Raw genomic sequence first — 19,299 nt, forward strand, 5'->3', positions numbered from 1 at the left:
AGCTGGTTCCGCCTCGCTATGTGTCATGGCGGCGGTCACGTGATCGCGCAGGGCGCCGCCGCCGAGAACCGGCCGTAGTCCGGGCAAGAATCGCTCGTCTCCTCTGGGCCCCGCCGCTCCCGGCAGAAGGGTCCCGGGTGAGTAGTGGGGTTCCCGCAGGTCTTCCTCCCTTCGTCAGCCGCTAGCGAAAGCGGCGGTGGGGCTTTTACGGCGCGGGCCCGCTGTCGGAACGTGCGGCCTGGCCGGCCCTACGCCTCCAGTGTCGTTGGGGCGGTGAACAATGAGCGGGGCTCTGCCGGCGGGCCGCCGTGCTGCCGGGGGGCGGTGCCCAGGGCACTCCATTATCTGACCGAACGCATCTCGTGTGGGGCCGGGCAGCGAGCCCGGCCTGCCCGCGCTGGGAACGGCTGTGTGAGCCGCGAGGTAAGCAGCAAGCAGCTGGGCAGGCACAAAGAGGTCGCGGACAAGGAACTTTCTGGTCCCCTCGTAAGGCCTGGGCTCTAGGATACGCGGCAGGATGTTCTTTTTCAGCAGGCCTCTTGGGTTTTGGCTAAGCTGCACAGCGTATTAGAATAGGGAGTTTACAGCCCCAAAAAGGATCATAGGGTGGTTCAGGCTAGAGAGGTTCCAAGGGGCTTTGCAGTCCAACAGCGGCTGTGGGGTCAGAGCAGGATGCTCAGGGCTTCGTCCTGTTACATCCTGAAAACCTGTAACCCACATCCTTTAATGTCATGCATCCACATATTTTTAACACCTCCAATATAATGACGTCAATGAATTGAGATACAGCTGCATAACAATTAGATCAACACAGTGGAATGGTGATACATGAGATGTGATGACAAAGGGACTAGTGCAATGGTGGTAACTAGTGTTACAAAGGAAAGATATGCAGCGGTCTCTAAAGATCCAGGCTTACAGGAAAAAACTCCACAAGGGAGAGATCTCCAACCAGAGATCCTTCCCCAGGGGCAGTCAGCCCTTAAATGGGGTCTAAGAGGGGTCCACCCTTCCAGCTGAATTGCCTTCACCTGTGCTTCCAGGGCTGTCCTTTTCCAGGTGCTCAATCAGTAGCTTAGGCCATGACTCAACAGTTTCTATACAACCTGTAAATATGGGAGATATTTAACCTTGCACAGGCAGTAACAATTGTTTTGAGTAAGAAAGTATGCAGTAATATAGAACAAAGGTATAGCTTTTTTTGCTCTCATAGAAAATAGTTACCTCATAGAAAATAGGTATTCCAAGAGAATGAAATTCTGAAACTAAGTGTATGGGTGGCAAAGGCTCAATCTTTCAAATGGAAAAAATAATACTTAGTATAATTGTATATGTAAGTTTTCAAATTATTTTATTTTCTGATTGTTTGCATTTGAAATGCATTTTTGTGAACCGAGAAATGCCTCAGCTGTGTGTGTTCTTATAGCTGCTTGTTTCTTTCCATGCTTCAGATTTGGTGTGAACAACATTACAGGAGGAAAATGACACACTGGTTTCATCGCAATCCTTTGAAGGCTACAGCTCCTGTTCAGTTCAATTATTATGGGGTAGCTACCACTCCAGCTTCATCTAAGATTTGCAAGTAAGTGTGCTTATAATCAACTTCAGCCTGCCTCTGTTTGGAGGATGTTTTTAAAAGTAATGGTTGTTCTCCTAGTTTTGTTCTGAAGATAACTAGAGGTAGTGTGTAGGCTGAGAGACAATGAAATACTGATAGCACTGAACAAAGAACAAATTATCCAGTTTTCAAGTTTCTTAGTGTATAGCAAGACCTATTGTAATAATATAGAGGCAAAAGACTAAACGTTTCTTTGTCTTTCTGGTGACTGGGCATTCCTCTGCAAAAGATTACTCTGTAAGTGAATAAGACATAAATGTACTATTGTAGTTAGGAATATAAGGAAAAGAAATCACACTTTATTTTGCAGATTTATTCTTATCTCTTCATATGCTCACCCCGTTCTTATAGTGATGAATGCTCCTACTTGTTACTGTTCTTTCTTCCATTTGCACCTAGCCTGTTGGTAGATAAAGGAATATTCATTTTAGTCTGTGATAAAACTTACAGATAATCATTGATTTATTTGCTGTTATTCGATGCTATCTGTCCATAATGGATTGTGCTTTTAAAAAGAAAATTAAATATCAAGAGGTGAAAAGAAGATTTTTTTTAATTTAATTTATTGGCATCTTCCTTTCAGAGTACCTTTCCTTGTGTTAAGGTAGCTGACTCGAATGCTTATTTTAATTTCCTTAGCCAAAAGAGTGGTGGTAACGTGGGTGGGTTCAACAGCACATTCTTTGGTAGAGCTTCTTAGTTTTCTTTTCTTCTTTTTTCCCTTTCCTGTAGTGATTTGAGGTTATCTCGGACACGACTGCTGGAGCTGTTTACAGACTTGAGCTGTAATCCAGAGATGATGAAGAATGCAACTGACTTGTACTTTTCGCTCTTGCAAGGTAGGAACGTGCAGAACTGCTAATAAATCAAGTATGTCGTTTGAGTTTTAATAATGCTTTTCTGAACACGTGTTGAACTAGTCTTATATGAAACTGCCCTTCTCAGGAAGGAGGGTATTTTCGTGGGCTCTGTGCTTGATGCCAGTCACAGACACTTGCTAGACCCTCTCTGCAAGTTTCAGTGTCCTTTTGCACTCTGAGTAGAAAGCTTTGGTTGTCTTATCCTCTTGCTTTTATCTTCATTATGCTTCCTGTTGGAGGAGAAAGTGTCATTTCTTACACTGTGAATTGCTTCTGAAGTATAAATTGAATCTACGGTTTAGTTAATAAGTCACTCTTCAGTGTAAACTCCTGGTTTATCTAATGCTAGGTAGTAGAACTTGTTCCAAACTTATGTTTCTGCTCTTTATCTTAGGTATGTCCCTGGGTTCTTATTTTCAGGAGTTGCTACATTCCCTTGAAGCCCTCCTTCTGTCAGTATTTCAATAACTCTCTCTTAGCAATGGTTTTTGAAAACTCTCAGACAAGTTACTTAGGATTGAATTTATAGGAATCAGATGATTGATGAAAACTCAGTTATCCTTCAGTCTGTGGAAAGGGAAGCAGCTCAAGTTGGTGTAGTTTCCTCAGTCTCTTGAGTGGTGTAAGTTAACGAAACATTCTAGATAAAAGCAAGATAACAAAGTTACTGCATGTAAAATTTAGAGTTTCTTCAGGAAAACATGTTTTGTCACTAAAATTTCTTGTATATAAAAAAAGTATTTTCTTTCCCTATAAATCTCTGACAGAACCTAGAATTAATTGTAGCCCAAATAGCTGCTGTTGCAATTCTTGAGTTCTTAAAATCTGTAAGACCTCACCAGAGCTGAGTTAGTCTCTCCTGCCTGGGATTTCCTGCTAGCATCTGAACATCCGTGATGAGCTCTGTATGGTAACTGTTGAGTCATGGCCTGAACCACTGATTGGGCACCAGGGAAAGGATCCTGTCAGCCCTGGGAGCACAGGTGAAGGCAATTCAGCTGTGTGAGTGGACGGGATGAAGCCTGGCTGCACCTCTCTTAGACCCCTCTTTAAGGGCTGACTGCCCCTGGGGAAGGATCTCTGGTTGGAGATCCCTCCTCGGTTAAACTTTCCCCTGCAAACCTGGAACCTTTTGTAGTTAACAAAATACGCAAGTTAGAGATGTAGTCAACGAAATACGTAAAGCGGGTAGGGTGATACGGGTGAGCAATGTTCTTCCCTTCCTTTATAGCACCTGTCTGTTGTGCCAGTCCTTTTGTTATCACATCTTTGTTGTAACCCTTTCCTGTTGTATTGATCTGTCCAATTGCTACAAGGTCAATCTCACTGATGCCTGCTTTCTGGGCAGTTGCATGTACAGAAGCAATTTCTTGTAGCCCGGGAGACAGGGTAGCTGGTGATTATGTAAATCCATGCTTGTAAGTCCTTTTCTCTTTCCCTGTTGACCAGACAGCTTTTCCTCGACCTTACTTATTGTTACAGTAGCAGGGAGCAGCCATAAGCATCCAGTACTCAACTCAGTCAAACTTCAGCTAGTCACCATATGGTATGGGCTTTTTCTTGAGCTGTGAAGACTTGCTGGGTTGAAGACCTGCAATCTTACCTAATGAAAGATGCCCTTGCCCACAATATAGATGATATTTTAAAGATCTCCAACCCAAACCATTCCCTGATTCTGTAAGCTGGTAACCTGGTGTGCAAAGATTTTCTTCTGGTAGCCAGTTTTTATTTTTCAAGTCTTATTCTCCAGATACTGAAGAATAGAAGTCTCAGGAGGTAGTTTGCATTTTGAGCAGTACAGCAATAAACATTCCTTTATCTATATTCTCACCAATTCCTGTTGTTTCGTTACTACTTTTCGTTCTTTATTTTGAAATTGGCTGTCAGCAGTGTTTTGTTTAAATTATTTTATTTTATTGTATAGGTTTTATCCTTTCACTGGATGACTCTTCCCAAGAATGCAAACTGCGATATATTCAGAATTTCAAGTGGACAGACACATTGCAGGGACATGTTCCATGGTACGTATGCTTTTATGATTGCGTGGTACGCAGTTATTTTCTTTTGGTCTACTACGTGTGTGTACATATGACAGCACAGATGAATTAAAATTTGAACATGTAACAGAACTTTGGACACAAAGTAGTTTCCAACAATTTGTTGTTTTGCATTTTTTCTAATTGCCAAACTGTGATAGATGTTCTGAAGCATCTGTTGGCTTTATGTAGAGGCATGATAGTGCTTGTTAATGATAAAGTACCCCACTGTTTTTTAGTTTGCAAACAAACTATAATCTGCAGTTGACTAACGCAGTGCAAAAAGGAACCTGAGTATGAAAGTATGGTTTACTGCAATTTAAAACTTTTTCATTTGGCACCACTGTCTTCTAAATTTTTTTTATTGATGTCCAGATGATGAGCAAGGCCTGACTTTTGTTCTTTTCTTCTGAAACTCCTAGTATATATACTCCTAGTGCAAACAGAGCAGCTGTTTTAAGTAGGAATGTAGGTCTAGAGAGAACCTTCTGGATTACTCAATCATCTCTTGATACCATAGGCAATTGTGCTGTGTAACTATGCTTACAAATCTGTCATGCTTTTTTCACTTCCTCAAAGCTTCTATTACCTTGTCTGCTGGTCAGAGTTTTGTCATGGATATAAACATTTGTTCTGGTGCCAGCATTATTCTCCTCACCTTCACACCTTTCTCTGTAATGATTAGTACCTAAACTGCATTGAATTTAGGATTGCAAGTTGCAGTCTTTTCAAAGGCCATGTTGAGGGTGGTGAGACACTGGCACAGCTTGCCCAGAGAGGTTTTGAATGCTTCCTCCCTGGAGGCATTCAAGACCAGGCTGGATGGGGGCTGTGAGCAACCTGATCTAGAGGGAGGTATCCCTGCCTATAGCAGGGTCTGGAAATAGATGGTTTTAAAGGTCCCAAACCATTCTGTGTTTTTAGCTTTGTAAACTTCCTCCTAGTTGTGCATGCCAATTGACTGCAGTTATATAAATACTTGCAATAACATTCACTGGAGAGAGATGTAATAGATTCTGACTTAGCAGCTACAACTTTTAAAGAAGACATTCCAGAGCAAGGCTTTCCACAAAATGTGCAATTAAAAAAAGAAAAAAAGAAAGAAAAAAAAAAAAAAGAAAAAATGTCAGCCACACCCAAAACTAAACAAATCTCAAGTTACTGTTTTAAAATAAAAGTTCCTGAGTGGTACGGGTAGGCATCTGAACATGGGGAGTTAAAATTAAGAACTCTTAAAGGGAATAAGTAAAAAACTGAAATGTCTTCTAGGCAGTTCAGCAAGTAGAAATGTCTGAATGGGAAATTGTTGGCTTGTGGAGAGGAATGCCTTCCTCTGCTGGAAACTATCAGCAGAGAGAGTTTGTCAGAACAAAATGGGAAACGTTGAATTGTTTGAGGGTGTTGTTCTCTCTTATTTTTCTCTCTTTAGTGCCCAGCAGGATGCAGTATTTGAGCTGGTTTCCATGGCTTTTAATGTAGCTCTGTGGTACACAAAATATGCATCAAGACTCGCTGGAAAAGAAGAGTAAGTGTTTTTCTTTTCTTAGTTGTTGTATTGCAGCAATATTCCAGCAAAAATCAGTAGGTTCAGAATTTTGCTATAGTTCATGTGCGGTGGAGACAGGAGGAGTTCAAGGAGATTGTTAATCTTCATTTGCGTGCCTTTAACATCAAAATGCTCTTCAGTCCCTTCTTTTGATGGACAAATAGCATTGATATCATTAGGCTATGGCATAGAGAAAGTGTCAGTTTTGTGTAAACCCCTCATCCTTCCTGCTCTAGATTCCTAGCTACAAAGTTCAGATTCTTAAAATCACTGCTCTGCTGACTCAGCCCCACAGATTATTTAACACTTTGTCTTTTAACACTAAGGCTCCCTTCTAATTAAACATCCTATGTTTCTTTTTCTTTCTGTTCCTTTTTCAAGTGAGTTATATTTGATATTTTTTTTTTAAATGTCTGAGCGCTATACAAAGCCCTTTGGTATGAGAGTAGTGCAGCACTGGGGAAAGTTACTTAGTTACAAGTTACAGGGGACTCTATTTAAGTTTCAAGATTCAGCTACACAAAGCCATAGCAAGCCTGATCAGCTGTTGGCTGTAATCCTGCTCCAAAACTGGAGGTGACACTAAATGACACTTAGTTCCTTTCCAACTAAAATGTCAGTGATTCATTCTATGTTTTGTCCTTTCTTAGTATAACAGAAGATGAAGCAAAAGATGTTCACAGAAGCCTGAAGATAGCAGCTGGGATTTTTAAGCATTTGAAGGTAGAAAAACTGTCTTTGTCAGTTCTTTGAGTACTTTTTGTCTTAGAAAAACCTTTGCTTTTCTGATGAGGCTACAGAGTAAGCAAATATCTCAGACTGCCTGGATGATTCAGGGAAGAGAATGTGTTGATGTATTTTGCTGTCGCTCAGTCCCTTTTTTCCAATGGAAGAGTAGTCAGTCTGTCTATCCACCAGTGCCTGCAACAGTGCAGCCAGGTGGTTTGGGGCCTTCACTGCGTGTTCTATCATTTTAAGAATAGAGGGTGTGCTTTGCATTGACAACAGTGTTATTGAGCCTAAACTGACTTAGAAGCTTGCTTTCTACTTAGGAATGTCATATTCCAAAATTGATTACACCTGTAGAAAAAGGAAGAGATTTGGAACCTCGACTTATAGATTCTTACATCATCCAGTGCCAAGCTGAAGCTCAAGAAGGTATCTTCAAATATACTTGTTTACTGGGGGTGGGAAGTGACAACCTTTGTCTGTGGGTTTCTGTGATGTCGTGCAAAGTCTGTTTTGCAGCAATGCTGTTTTTTTTTTCCTTCTACTGAAGTTCTTTGTCTTAGTGAGGTGGGTTGCTTTTAATGAAGCATAAGTTACAAACATAGAGGAAATGTCCCAAATCAGTCTGATACTACAAATTCAATTTGAAAGAACTTATGTGCAACGTTGCTTCTCTTTTTTTTCCTCATCTTTTATGCAGTCTCCTCTGTGCTTGCCTGACATAAATTCCCTTTTTTATAAATTGTCCTTTTTCTTTAAAATATTTGCAGTTCATTGCTTAGTCTTTAGACTATGTTTTTCCAGCTTTCCCATTAGCTTGCTGTTGGTCTGTTCAAGATCCTATGGCTTGAACATAATATTTGTTTTCTGCTCATATAGGAGTTTTAAACTCCTAAATGCTAAATGCCTCCACTGACTTGGAGTGATGTTTTCAATTAGGCTTTATACCATAGTGTGGGGTTCTTTTTCAGTGACAATTGCTCGGGCTATTGAGCTGAAACACAATCCAGGTCTAATAGCTGCCCTTGCTTATGAGACGGCTAACTTCTACCAAAAAGCTGGTAAGTGTCTTGTTTTGTATCTTTAGTGACTGAGTGTATGTGTTATTGCCAGCAGATGTGCTTCAACTGCTTGTTAATTGCAAAATTAATGCTATTTCTCAGTGGATATGCTTTGTGTATTTAGTTTTCTATTTAGTGCCTTTATGGCTTCAGGTAGTGCTGTAACAAACGCGTTCTGTTAAGACCTTTTGTTTTTGGCATAATCTTTTTCTGTAGTTAGCGGTGGGGAAGCAAACTATGTTGAGCAGTCTTTGGGCAGTGAAGCATGATGCAGGCAGGCAAACCAGGCAAAAATTAATTGTGTACATCTGCACAGATGAGCAGGCTGATCTGTGGCTTTGTGAGGACGAATTGCGAAAGTGCAAACATCTGTGAGTCGATATGCGAGGGAGAATACTGTCATGTATGTAGGTACCTGTAGGTCACTGTGAAATTGACCTAGGAGCCAACTTTGAAGTGCTGCCTAAAGATTCTTGGTAAAATTAACTTTCCAAGCTCAGTGGGCAGCTCTTTCAGGGATTCTAGGAATAACTATATGATAGCTCAGTAAACTGCATGCTTCTGTTTTTCTCATAGCTTCTCTGTGCTTCTGCAGGAATAATTTATGTCGTTGATTTCCAGCCACTTTGTAGTTAAGGTCTGTTGCTAAGTTTATGAGCTCTGATCTTTGAGTAGGGCTAGGGGGTATTTCCTTTTTGAAAATGTTTCAAACTACAACTTTACATGCGTATTTTCAGATCAAACATTATCCAGTTTGGATCCAACCTATGCAGGTAAATGGAGGAAGTACTTAAACTTGAAGTCCTGTTTCTATATGGCTTACGTAAGTATTTTGTTGATGTAATTCATGTTTTTAATGTTGTCTGTGGGCTGGATTGAGAGTGGGATTTGCATATTGCCTTGACTTTATTTCCATGCTGTGAAGAGACACTATGCAGTGTTGGTCACATTTAAAGTATTTTTGCTGAGCCAGGTGAAATTTCCTCACTGTGGAGTTATTGTGACATTTGAAGCAGATCAGATTGAGTGTAGTATTAGTTTTCCATTATATGTATCAAAATCTGATTCTAGGCATATTTCAGATCTGCTTATCTTTTCTGAAAGTCCTGAGGGAAACTGCATCAAATGTGAAGTGCCATTCCAAGTACTGTCCTTTTTGACATGCCTGATCTGTTAGTATAGTAGCACTGAGATCATCAGCTGCTCAATGTGCTGGTGATTTCCTGTAGCATGTCACAGCAACATGATCTGGTTGCAGAGTTGGAATCAAAAGTTTTGAGAGTCTTTGTAAACTTACTGGAGTTCCCTCTCCCTCGTAGATGGGGTTTAATGCTGCATACTGACACAGTGAAATGGAGATTTGAACTAGACTGTACACTATTTGTGGTTTGAAAGCTTCTATGAAGCTCCAGGGTTCTCCTGGCTAGACTTGAGACATCTTGCTTTAGACCCAGCTCAAGAGTTTGTGTTGAATTATGTTAGTTGTATGGGAACTGCTGAGTCACGGCCTGAACCTCTGATTGATCACCTGAGGCGAGCCATGAGTCAGCCAGAGGAGCACAGGTGAAGGCAATTCTCCTGTGCTGCAGGAAGGGGTGGAGCCAGGCTCCAGCCCTCCTAGTCCTATTTAAGAGCTGGCTACCAGTGGGGAAGGATCTTGTTTGGAGTTTGCCTCTGCTGGTGTTTTGTGAGTGAGCCCAGGATAGGAAAAGCCTTCCATTTATTCTCTTTTGTTATCATAGTCTACTTTACCTAATTCTCTTGTTTATTTTGTGATTATAGCATCCTAATATTCTTTGATTATACAGTTAGTCAAAGTAAATGTACTTACTCATCAGTGAGTGCTGCTTTGCCTTACATTCCCAAATTGTCAGCTGTCTGCAGGGAATGGCAGCTTCAAAGACAGCCAACTTGATGTAAGTAAGGACAGAAGTGAATTGATATGAGAGGTGCCTGGTGATGCTGATAATAATTTTGTCCTCTCTCATTAGGCTTACTGCTACCATGGTCAAACTTTACTGGCCAGTGATAAGTGTGGGGAAGCAATTAGATCTCTTCAAGAATCAGAAAAATGTAAGTTGACTGAGACTGGATTATAGGATCTGATGGCACGCCCCCTTTATTTTTCTATGTTGTGGGGTATTTTCTTTCTTATAAACTTACGCTTGTATCTTTTACCTGGCTAAAATCCAGCATACAAATTCAGAGATACTTTTTGTACTGTATCATGTAGAGCAGGTGGCTTTTTCTTTTGTATCCCAGTGGCCTGCACTGCTTAACTTTACCACAATGTGTAAAAATGCTCAAATAATCCAATAAAAACTTTTAAAAATAGTCAAAAAAGTAGAGTAAGAACAAGCTAAACTGGATTACTTGTGGTAAAACAGATACTGAGTTTTTTATTGTGCCTGCTGTTCAGAGAAGAGTGCTTCTTTTCCAACTCCATATTAAGTATTGTTTATTTTTTAATGTCTGCTCTGCATGGATACCTTCCTATCTATTCTTGTTCTCTACAATGTTGCACAGTTTTCAAGCTTACTGTCGCATTTTGCCCCAAAAGTAAGAATATTTCCCTGCTTCTCTTTACTCAAAAAACTTCTTTTTTTTTTTTTTTCTTTTCTGTTCTTAGTCATTTTTTGGATGCAGTAAATCTTGGCTGGAAGTGCTGCCTTTTAGTTTATTTTTGTTTCTGAGAAGCAAGAAGACTGAATGGAGTCTGATGTTTCTTAAAGCTCAAGCAGTGCAGATCAGAACTGTCATTTAACAGACTCGTGTAACTGATTTTTATTATATTTCTTGCTCAGTTTTTGCTAAGGCTGAGGCACTGTGCAAAGAGTATGGAGAAACCAAAGGACCTGGGACTACTGCCAAACCTTCTGGACATCTCTTCTTCAGGAAGTTAGGAACTTTGATTAAGAACACACTTGAAAAATGCCAGAGAGAGAATGGATTCATGTAAGTAATTTGGGATTGGTGCAGTACTCTGTACGGCCTGTTAATATCGTATCTGCTGTTTTTTGCTGATGTTCTTCAGGATACAACAGTAAATGTTATTTCCCAATACTTACACTGTGATAGAGTGTAAGATGTAACTTGCAGAATTGCAGTTTTCTTTGATTTATTTATTTTTTTTCCTCTTTCCAGACTATGTGGGTCTGTGCTACCACTCTGGCTGTGTAGGTTGGACTGACATACTGGCAAGGTTAAGCTGTTTCTTTCCTTTGTTCCACAGCCACTTTGTTCCTTTTCCTTCTGCACAGGAGAAAGTCCTGTGCAGTTGCTGTGTTGCTTTAGTGCCCTTTTCCCTGGTGATGGGATCTAGTAGACAGAAGAGAACAGAGGGGAAGTTGATGAGACTGGTGTCTGATTCTGATTTGCTAGTGGGAAGATGAAACAGCCCTGCCTTCCATGAGGAGTATACTTCAGATATTAGGAGCTTGAGAAGTCTAATTAATACCATCAATAAAACTCTGTGAGCTCATGCTCCTTTCAAGAAAGATTTTGGTAATGGTTTAAAATAGTAAGATTAGTTTGGCTTTAGAATTATCTTGATGACTTCTTTCTCCCTTTCTCTCCTCTTATAAATACAGTATTCTACAGTTGGCTCATTCCCCTTTTCACAGTATTTGAACACCACTGTGGTAGGAGAATTGACTAACCAAAAAGGATTGTCAAATGTGCCAAACTGAACTGCAAATAGGAAAGGAAACTAGATACCCAGGAGCTGTTGGGGGTGCTTTGGCAGGGGGGTTGGACTCGATGATCTCTGGAGGTCCCTTCCAACCCCTACAATTCTGTGATTCTGTGATTCTGTGATATACCAGCCACAGAGCCCTGCCACAGCACAGGAACTAAGGTAGCACGTAGCAGTGATGGTCAGTTTTCAGCTATTATTAGTTTTCTATGGGTAGTTTTATACCCTCATTCAGGCTTTGCATTCTGTCAAGTCTTTGTGGGTGTTGCAGTGTTGCTGCTAATATGCAATGTAGCACATTAGGGTTGGTCTTGAAGTAGTGGAGAAAAAGAGCTGCTGCTTTCATTTTTCTTGGGAAATATTTTCAGATTTTTTTTTTTAACATCTTTCTGGACAAAAGATGCTCTTCTCATTGAAGTGCTGGGAATGATGGGTGCGAAGAAGGAAAGAACCCACCTGGCTCTTTGGGGATGAACAATACCAAGAAGGAATTGCTTTTGTTGCAAATCTTGCTGACAGTGCATGCTGGATGATGCCTTCATGAAACAGAATGAGTGTAGTGCTGTGAAAACCTGAATTGTTTTACTTTAGTATTGCAAATGAAACTTTCAGAGAGAATGTGTTGTTTTCAGTACGTTGCTGTATTCTATTACAGCTATTTTCAGAAGGTGCCTGCAGAGGCTCCCCAGCTGGAATTGAAAGCAAACTATGGCTTAGTAGAGCCTGTTCCTTTTGAATTTCCTGCCTTGAATGCACACTGGACTCCTGAAACACTTGCTGCATTTGATCTCACCAAGAGACCAAAGGATGACACTGTAAGATAATCTTATATATATATATTTTTTCCCATTATCTTTATTCTGTCTATAATAAATTACTATTTTAGTCTTGTATAATGTTTCCCACCTCAGTAGGAAAAGACTTAGATGCATGGCTACCATCTGAGCTTATGAGTTTCCCCTGTGCAAGGAGGGGAGTCGGTTAATCCCTCTGCCACACTAGCAGCTACTGGAGAATAGGGGTTATGTTTTTTGAAGTCCTGAATGAAAAGAAATTCTCTAATGTATGTAAGATGCTGAGATAATATCTTAGAGAATGCTATAGAGTGATCCTTTTAAGAAAATGATTCATTGAAAGATGCTGAAACAGTCAGTATTTGGTTTTCTTCCCTTGTCTTTGCTCAAAGTCTTAAGCCTTAAAAAGGGGGAGAGCTGTTAGATGAGGGTGTGTAAGTTGGTGCTGCTTGAATGCTGTGGAGACCCAGCGGTTTGTACTTGTGGTTTTTCTTTTTCTTGTTTGCAGGCTAAACCAAAACCAGATGAAGAAGTAAAGCCTCTGAAGGAACCAGATATAAAGCCTCAAAAAGACAGTGGATGCCAGATTTCTTAAGTGCCATAGGTGCTTTGAATTCACTTTAAAACTGTATTAATTGGACTCTGGGGCTTTTATTCCTGATCTCCCTTTTTCTGGTTCTTCTTTTTTAATTTAGAAGACTAATATGGTTTACTTTTGTTAGTATGCATCTATCTTGCTTAAGAATGTGACGCATTTCTAGCAGTTTATTTATATCTGACTTTTTTTTTTGCTTTAGTGGGGTATCATAGAATGAATGGGCTTAAATGGTCCTATTGTGCCTCTAGAGAGTTTCTTTTTGTGGGTTTCTATCCACAAGTAGCAAAGGAAATATCACGATTGTAATGCTTGAGGATTTTCCATTAAAGTATATGCTGTATAATGTCACTATCTGCAAACAGAAGTTTGCAAGAGCAGTTATATTTATTCAGGTTTTTCACACAGGCTTAGCATCTTGCCATGTTATAATTTACTTAATTGCAGTGAGTGAAGAAAATACAGGTTTGTATTTAACGCTCCGGTGGTATTTCACAGGACTTGGAAAACCTTAAGTTTTGCATAATTGGAGCACAATGTATATTCTTCTGAAACTACGAGCCTCTGTTCTTTCCTTTCTAGATTAAGGTTCTTGTATAAGAATTTGTGGTGAGGCACTTTAGCTTGTCTGTCCTTAAATTAAAATCCTTTATTATCACATTGTATGTGAAAGTAATGCAGCAAGTAGTAAGTAAATACTTGAAAGTGATGCATTGCAACATCATGCATTCGTAACTTTTGAATTTTTAAAGTGCTGGTAACTTTGAAAGCTGCAGATATTTGAAATCTCCTGACACTAGAAAAGCTCAGTTTGAATATATGAAGCTGTAATGCATAAGGTAGTAGAATGGTAACTAAGAAGGTGTGTTTCCATCTAAAAGAAGCTGTTAAGATAACAGGTCAGATTAGGTGAATTGCTGAAAGAACAGCTGGGAAACCAAGCTCTAGATTTCCTTTATGCTGTGTGAAGACAGTGCTGTATGTCAGTTTTTGTGGCAGTGCACTGAAATCAGCTCCTTTTGAAGAGATTTTGCTGAAAGCCAAGCTCAGTCAAGACTGAGAAAGTATTTTGCAGAACTTGCTTTTTCTGTATCTGCCTACTGTGGAAAATGTGATAGCATTCTTTAGTACTGAGCACTCAACACCACCCATGTCAACAAAACTTTCCAGTTTGTTGTAAGAGGAAAAAAAAAATACAGTGCATGTATTGAAGTGAGAGCCTTGCAGTCTCTAGATACTAGTTACTGCATTTCTCTCTACCTGAGAAGGAAATTGAGCTTGAGAATGTTCCCGTTTCAGGAAAACATGATGGCATGTGCACTTAACATGACGTGTGCTGTAAAAATGTTCTTTGCATCGCACTGTCTGGATTGGTTCTCTTTCCACTGTGGTGTAATTCAGTATTTTTTTTTTTAATTTTCAACATTCCATTGGACCAGTGTAGCTTAGTTTGTAGAGCTGGAGCACAGCTCCTTGATGGCCTATGGATCTAAAACCTTTTGATAAGGTTAGTATGAGCCCCAAGACTCTTCTCATGGTAATGGACCAAAGTGCAGAATTCACTGCTGTAAAGGCAAAGAGGATCTAATACTGGCTATGGTGGTGAATCAAATGCAGAACTTGCACCTTCTGTTGATGGATTTTTCTTTCGGCCAGGTTCGTACACAAAAATAATCATAAAATCAGCTGAGTTGCTGCTTTGGAAGAAGTTTCATATCTTTAAGGACTTATGTGGGTAGGAATAGTAACCATCAAGAAGAATTTATGTCCAAAATAGATCCATTTTCTTCTAATGCTGCAGAATTAGTTGGGGTATATTTTATGAAGAGTTATTCAGATCTGTTTGTAACAGAATGTAATCTGTTTGTAACTTGATTGGCTAACTTTTTAGATGTCCTGCATTGTTTAAAAAAAAGAAAACAGCTTAAATTTTGCCAAAATGGAGTGTGGAGCTATTTTGCCAGAACGGATTTTTAATCCTTCTACAAAGCTTATTACAGCTGTAGTCATCTGCATTTGCTTAGCCTGCTCCCTTTAAGGATCAAGATGCAGTAAACTCCATTTCAAAATCGTGAATTTTTGTAGTTGCTCATTGTTCTTAAGAGGTCTCTGTGTATCAATATTTATATCTCCCAGCCCAATCAGTTTTCTTTTTAGACAGACTGTATTCCATTTTTTTCCTTCTCCCCTCCCTCTCCATCTGCTACGCTCTGTGGCACAGGCTTACCTTTGTCTGCTAATGCACGTGTAGATGCCAGGACTCGTTTCCAGTGAGGCTTTGACCATGGGTGCATTTCAGTGTATGAATATCTTGAACAAATCATGACTAAATCATTCCCAAACAACTGCTTAGGGAAGATTATTTTAAGGACTTGTAATTCTTAATTCCCTGGACGTTTTCTTCAACCAAGTGGTTTGTTTGAATCAAGCTCGTTGTAAATAGTTCAGAGCATAACCAAGTGGGTTGTGTCAGATGATGGCATTACTTAAGCCTAGCTGTGAAACTTCTTATGCCATAGCTGTTTCGGTAAATATGATGTAGTAGCTTAAAAATAGACTAATGGAACAAACTAAGTCACTTAACATGTGTTGCTTTTCAAGACAAACTTTGTTTACTCGTAGTTAAAATCCTATGGTGAACTTTGGATAGTTTTGCCCAAGAATAAGGAACTGGAGACTGCTTAGTGTGCAAAGTATAGAGTGTGGCCAGCTGGTGAGCAGTTTTCCCTTTGGTTTTGTTGGATGGTGGCAAGAATTACTGTAAATAATATATAGATTGCCTGTTGAATGTGCTCAAGAATACAGGTGAATTGACTGAGAGTTCAGGAAATTCAGAAACTTAGCAGCTGTGTTCCTTCAATTACGATTTCCTTTTGTAATTTTTAAGAGTGAGGTATTTTGAAAGATGACCTTTTGATATTCTTTTGCTGCAAGAGCCTGCTTGTGTGGCCTCTCTCTGGTTTAGAAGCTCTGCTGATCAAACCTTCAAATGGTGTTGGTGTAAATAGTCTTTATAAACTTGTGCTCGGTCTGAGATAGGACAAAACTGCAACTGAATAAAATACTGAGTGCTGGGCCCTCTACTTCATCCTTTTAAAATGTATTGATTGTCTTTAATATTCTATAAATCAAACTATTGAACTATTTGTAAGATTTATATTTAAATATCTCTAATACACTTCTTCTATGTTCCATGTTTCTGGGTTGAGAGTAGTTAGTCTCACATACTGGGTGGAGGTTCCTAGAACTAGAGGACTGCATTTGGCCCTTGGATGCTGATGCCCAACTCCCTTCAATAGAGAAGTTTTGCCTGTCAGCCTAGGGATAATATTTGATCACCTGATGGTTCAGCATGAATAAGTGGTGTGTCTGTAATGATAATGCTGGTTCATAGTATAAGCAAGAAAACAGAGACCTGTATCTGCGTAGGATATAGTCACCTTTGCACTTTAGCATTTCTGATCTTACAATTTTAGTACAATACCATATGATTGTAAATATTCCTTCCTGTCCTTTTGATTTGGTTGCACTGATTTCACTACTGTGCTATTGATACGATTTTTATGAGAAACATTACTAAAATGTATTTTTAATTGTCTATGTGTAAAATAAACTCATGAAGCTTATCTCTGTCTTCAGTATTCAGGGAACACAAGAGGAGGCAGTAATCCCTCTGTGTTCCATGTGAATTCAGAGTAGCTGAAAGTTTCTCTATATTGGCTGAGGGCTGATACATCATTACACCTTGTCCCCTGCACCTACTATCTAACTCCTATCTACCTTGAGGTTCCAACATTAACTTAACTCCTGTTTGTGTATATTACTTATCCCTGAAAAAATAAACTGTAACCCATATTTAAGGGTCATTGTGTTATCGCAGCAGTAGCAGCTGGTGTTGTCAGATGCTCTTCATAGTGGATATCTGTTTCTAGATTTAGAGTGTGTAAAATGTAGGTTTTTCCACAGTGGTGGTTTAATTTACTCAAGTCTTTTTCTTCTGGCAATGCTCTGAAGTTGAACAAATGTTACCTGGCAGCTGAGGAGCCCCTGGATCAGCTATTGATGTAGGAAGTCCTACCTCCTTTGGTGGTTGGGCCCTTGTGAATTTCAATCTATAGGAAACAAACCTGTACTGTGATCAAACCTCAGTTCATCAGAACCAGTTCTGATGAGACTGAACCAAGCAGCATTATTTTATGAAGACAATTACCATGCCATCTTCAGCTTCATGGTTTGTAAATTTGTATGTAACCTCAAGTTTCAGAATATTTAAACAACCTGAATGTGTTCTGTTTCACCACTCAGAATACTAAGTATAGTAGCAAGAAGCAGCATCTATTTTGAATGTCACTTCAATTCGATATGAATGTAATAATTATATAGAGAATACTTTGGTTCTGTAGTGTGGCCACAGGGGAGTAACATGAATTGAGTGCATAGAGAAATTGTAATTATAATGAAGCACCTCATGGCTGTTTGGTTGTTTTTAGTATTTAAGCATGATTCTGTGAGCCTGTATGAAGTCCTAGTACTTACCCAGTCCTGTGAGAGTGCAGGACATTCTCTATCCTCTGGTCAGGGACTTCAGTGCTATGCGGATTGCTGGACACTTCACTACATTGCCAGCAGGTGGCAAATGAATGAGTTTTAATTTTCTGTAAACACGTACTGGTGCCTTCCAGCCCCTGAGGGTTTAGCTGGGTTTCTATAAGAAAGAAGTAGCTTAAGGGAATTAGATGCTGACTGCTATGTAAAGCAGAAAGCCTGCAACTGTCTTTTTTAATGCTTGCCTCAGCAGTAGCAATTGACACGCACGTGTTTTGTGCTTTATTATTTCTCTCTTCTTGCTCTGGTTTCTGTTTTAGCTGTTCTGAGTCTAATACAAAGTTTGCAAATAGCCAGAACCCACCCACAGTTCAAATACAAGCAGTCCATGCATCCTGTAGCTTTAGGGTTGGGTTTCCTGATTTCCCACTGGCCCTGCGTTGCTGCTAATGCTACAAGGCAGGTCTATCTGAAAGGAATGGATTCTCTGCAAAATCACTAAACACACAGATTCTAGTGCTGGTTGTTTGTTTATCCTGCATAACACTCCTCTTTTGCATCTGTTTTCATGTCATGAGAAGTCCCCGGTAAATTCCTACAGGTGAGCTTCCTTTTTGATTCACTGGTGTCAAATATTTTTCCAAAATGTGTCTGCTGGAACCTTTACAGCTCTTGAAGCTTCAGAAGGTAACTCCACACTGAACTTCTGCCATAAAGAGATTTGGGACGTTACTCTTGTAAAACACAGCAGTGTTAACTTCACTAATTTGTTTGCTGTTATACTTTTTGTATTCTTCCAGCTCTCATCCAGTAAACAAGTTGCATGTATAAACACTGAAAAATATACTTCTCCCTAGCTGGCTTACAGCAAGAGAAATATAAAGAATTAACGACACGACACAAAAGTAAGTGCACCAAGTGTTTAAGAGAACAAAATAATCCTTATGAGTAATTTACAACATCTCCCAGTTTTGATATGAACCAAGGTGGAACTGCAGAACTTCAGCAGTCCTTACTGAGGTTTCTCCTGTTCAACTCCCTTAGACAACCAAGAAAGGAAAACAAATAAATGAATTTAATATGTAATGTTCTTAAATGGTAAGGTCTTGAGAGTGACATCTGCGAGCCACTGTGTGTCACCCTTCCACTGTCCTGAAATTACATTTCCTGAGATTCTGACCTTTCTCTGTGATGCAGAGTTTTTTGTTGTTTGACTTGTACCCTCAGTATCTGCTGCACTACAACCGTGCTCCCAGTAGATACCGTTTGTTGAGCAGGAGGAGGATACTACTTTCCAGAAGAATGAGGAGGACAGTGAAGTTTCTGATGGAGCAGAATCTCCAAGGATTGTTTTGCAAATGGTGAGACTGTGACATACAGCATGGGAGAGAAGGAGCAGCAGCAGCCTGTTGACCTGGTGAGCTCCCTATAGTTTCTCCAGGAGCCAGCACTGTGTGCCACGGGGAATGAAACATAGTTTCTAGACTTTACTGAGCTGAGCTGAAATACCATGTTCTTACTAAATAGAGAGGGGAAAAGTATTTTGTAAAAATACTTAAAGCTGATCTCATTTTGGTCTAGTCTTGGAAGAGATTAAAACAGCTTTGCTCTCCCAAGCACCTCCAGGTGGTGCATCTCTGAAACACATCTTTTCACAAATTTCAGGTTTCTGTGCAGATGTTGCCTTTCTTTACTATCCTACCAAAGTACACTGTTTGTGGTGGGATTCTATAAATAATATATTAACTGAATCTAACCACGGGCAACAATCTGTGAGAGATGGGTTTACACAATGACAGGCTTCTTTGTGAAGTTTCAGAT

At 39.8% G+C, this 19,299-nt stretch overlaps 1 protein-coding gene across 2 annotated transcripts; it reads left to right on the forward strand.

Annotated features, from left to right (window-relative positions):
* Nucleotides 1-2: 2 nt before the first annotated feature.
* On the forward strand, nt 3-16,809 carry BROX (BRO1 domain and CAAX motif containing). Of its 2 annotated transcripts, none has more exons than XM_052701066.1 (13): nt 3-137; nt 1,452-1,582; nt 2,351-2,457; nt 4,403-4,499; nt 5,944-6,039; nt 6,711-6,783; nt 7,113-7,218; nt 7,761-7,850; nt 8,588-8,673; nt 9,842-9,923; nt 10,655-10,805; nt 12,200-12,359; nt 12,847-16,809. In XM_052701066.1, the coding sequence occupies exons 2-13, from the start codon at nt 1,482-1,484 to the stop codon at nt 12,931-12,933; spliced, it is 1,236 nt and encodes a 411-aa protein (XP_052557026.1). In that variant the 5' UTR covers nt 3-137; nt 1,452-1,481; the 3' UTR covers nt 12,934-16,809. The 2 variants fall into 2 exon arrangements, with proteins under 2 accessions (XP_052557026.1, XP_052557034.1); XM_052701074.1 differs by lacking the exon at nt 3-137 and adding an exon at nt 295-423.
* Nucleotides 16,810-19,299: the final 2,490 nt, after the last annotated feature.

The sequence above is a fragment of the Tympanuchus pallidicinctus genome, unplaced genomic scaffold (genome assembly GCF_026119805.1).
Source record: "Tympanuchus pallidicinctus isolate F22 unplaced genomic scaffold, pur_lepc_1.0 scaffold1, whole genome shotgun sequence".
In the NCBI taxonomy this organism is placed as follows: domain Eukaryota; kingdom Metazoa; phylum Chordata; class Aves; order Galliformes; family Phasianidae; genus Tympanuchus; species Tympanuchus pallidicinctus.

Coding starts and splice junctions, on each gene's coding strand:
- BROX (XM_052701066.1), top strand. CDS start 1,482: ATGACACACTGGTTTCATCGCAATCCTTTGAAGGCTACAGCTCCTGTT. Junction 4,500..5,943: donor TTGCAGGGACATGTTCCATG/GTACGTATGCTT, acceptor TTCTCTCTTTAG/TGCCCAGCAGGATGCAGTAT. Junction 6,784..7,112: donor GGATTTTTAAGCATTTGAAG/GTAGAAAAACTG, acceptor CTTTCTACTTAG/GAATGTCATATTCCAAAATT.